This window comes from Orycteropus afer, unplaced genomic scaffold, assembly GCF_000298275.1.
Source record: "Orycteropus afer afer isolate SDZICR_OR568_19922 unplaced genomic scaffold, OryAfe1.0 scaffold00177, whole genome shotgun sequence".
Taxonomy (NCBI): Eukaryota; Metazoa; Chordata; class Mammalia; order Tubulidentata; family Orycteropodidae; genus Orycteropus; species Orycteropus afer.
The window spans coordinates 6016435-6018311 of record NW_006921764.1 but is presented as its reverse complement, the minus strand read 5'-3'; the positions used below and the strand labels follow the sequence as shown (position 1 = coordinate 6018311).

The 1877-nt window shown below is 35.7% G+C and overlaps 1 protein-coding gene across 1 annotated transcript in view; it reads right to left on the bottom strand.

The window, feature by feature from the left end:
- The window catches only part of ANO4 (anoctamin 4), a 737041-nt gene that overhangs the window by 266850 nt on the left and 468314 nt on the right, over positions 1-1877 (bottom strand). Inside the window, exon 7 of the mRNA XM_042781823.1 lies at positions 311-415. Within this exon, the coding sequence (XP_042637757.1) occupies positions 311-415 (105 nt within the window). The remainder of the gene's footprint in view (positions 1-310; positions 416-1877) is intronic.

The window sequence follows — 1877 nt, the reverse complement described above, 5'->3', positions numbered from 1 at the left end:
AAATGTAACACCTAGAGATTGACTAAATACTAAAGCATATAAAACATAAAGAATTTAGAATCCCACTACAATTTTTTCTACCAGGCTTCTTCGAAGACCTCAAAATCATGTGGCTTAATTTCACAAACTAAAGCCCCATTTCATTAGCCAACTGTTCTTGTCTCAAAATTATTGTGCACAAGTATTTCTTTTAAAGATATCTTCCTATTTTTTTAAGCTTGGCATCTAAGATTTCTAGTTGTATTACCCCTCCCAAATATTATTATAGTTTCTCCTTTCATGATGAATTTAAAATTTGAGTGAAACTTACTTTCTTGTATTGCATTAAGAATCTCTGAAAAGTCCACATCACTCTTTGGGCCATCAGGTAGTATTTGCATATCCAGCTGGTAGCCTTGCAAATCCACACCTCCTTCTAGAGAAATGAAAGTTATTCATGGAGTTTGCACTGGTTATCAGAGAAGCCAGCATTAGGGTCCCAAGGAGAAGCAATGTCAAAGTCTAAAATGAACAGCCAGCTGGTTTGCCAATGATCCTCCCTCTTGGACAAATAACATGGATCTCCCTCTTTATATAATGAGAGGCATTATCAGCCATTTGCTCCTTATAGAACCAAAGAGGTTCAATTGTATTTTCAATGTAAAAATAAAGTAACTACATCACTACAACACCACCTGCTTCATAGTATTTGTTGGCAATTTCCTAGGTGAAGAATATAATAGATTAGTCTCTACCCAAGGACAAACGATTTCCAATTTCTACATGGATAAAAAGTGACATTCAACACTTGATAATGCTATCTTCTTTAAAATTATGAGAATTAATTCTAAGGGAAGGATTCAATATTCTGGATATCCCAGAAAAATATATTTTGTTTCTCAGGTTGGACTTCCTTTCTACATTATTTATTTTTCAATTATACCAGAATCCTTTTATTTATTCTGTGAAGTAATTAAATTTCTTTTATTTGGCTTGTCTGCTATAGTTTTGGTCTGTTCTAAGAAAAGATAGAGGTTTTTTATGCTGCTCCACTCACCTACAAAACCTTTAAGGAAAGTCAATGAAGCCAAGATATCAAAGAGTAGCTTCCTCGTTAGCAGCAATAAACCTCTTAATATTCCTGAAAGGAATCAGTAAGACCATCTCCCATTTGAGGAATCTGGAGGGGCTAAAAGCCAATGTTAAAATATTATGGCTTGATAAATAAAGTGGGGGGTATGCTCAACTTCCAAGACTTATGGAATATATTTCTTTCATAAGCCCAGAAGTTATCTTGTATAAAATTTTACTTATGTCCCTAGAACTCAAGTAAACTGCCTTATAGGAACACCATCATCAGAGGGAATCAGACACAAATAATAGAAAGTAAGCACTGAAGGTAAGGAGTTTGCAGGATATAACCCAAGCACTTAGTACACTGCCCAGCACATAGTAGGCCCTCAACTACACGCAGCATGCAGGTTGCATGAATGAATGAGGCTGTGCAGCACTTAGGAAACAAAGGCAGCATAGCTTTGCCATTACAAATGCAGACTTTGGACTCAGACCAGCATTCAGATTCTTATTAGGTAACACAGAATCTCTCTAAACCTTAATTTCTTCACCTCTAAAATAGAGATGAGGATAATAACCTCACAGAGTGTCCATGAGGATTAAATACATTAATGCAAGGAGAGCTCTTTGCTGTCACATAGTCAGCAATCGATAAATGGAAGCCACTACTATTACCATCCATAATAATTTATGAAAGCAACAGTGGCATTTATAAAAAGACTATCTAGCTACTGAATAATGTGAAGGAAGCTATACGGAAGTTCCTAGAAACCTCAGCATGCATTTCAGCAACTGTTAAGCACTGATGTTTAACATCACAGGTA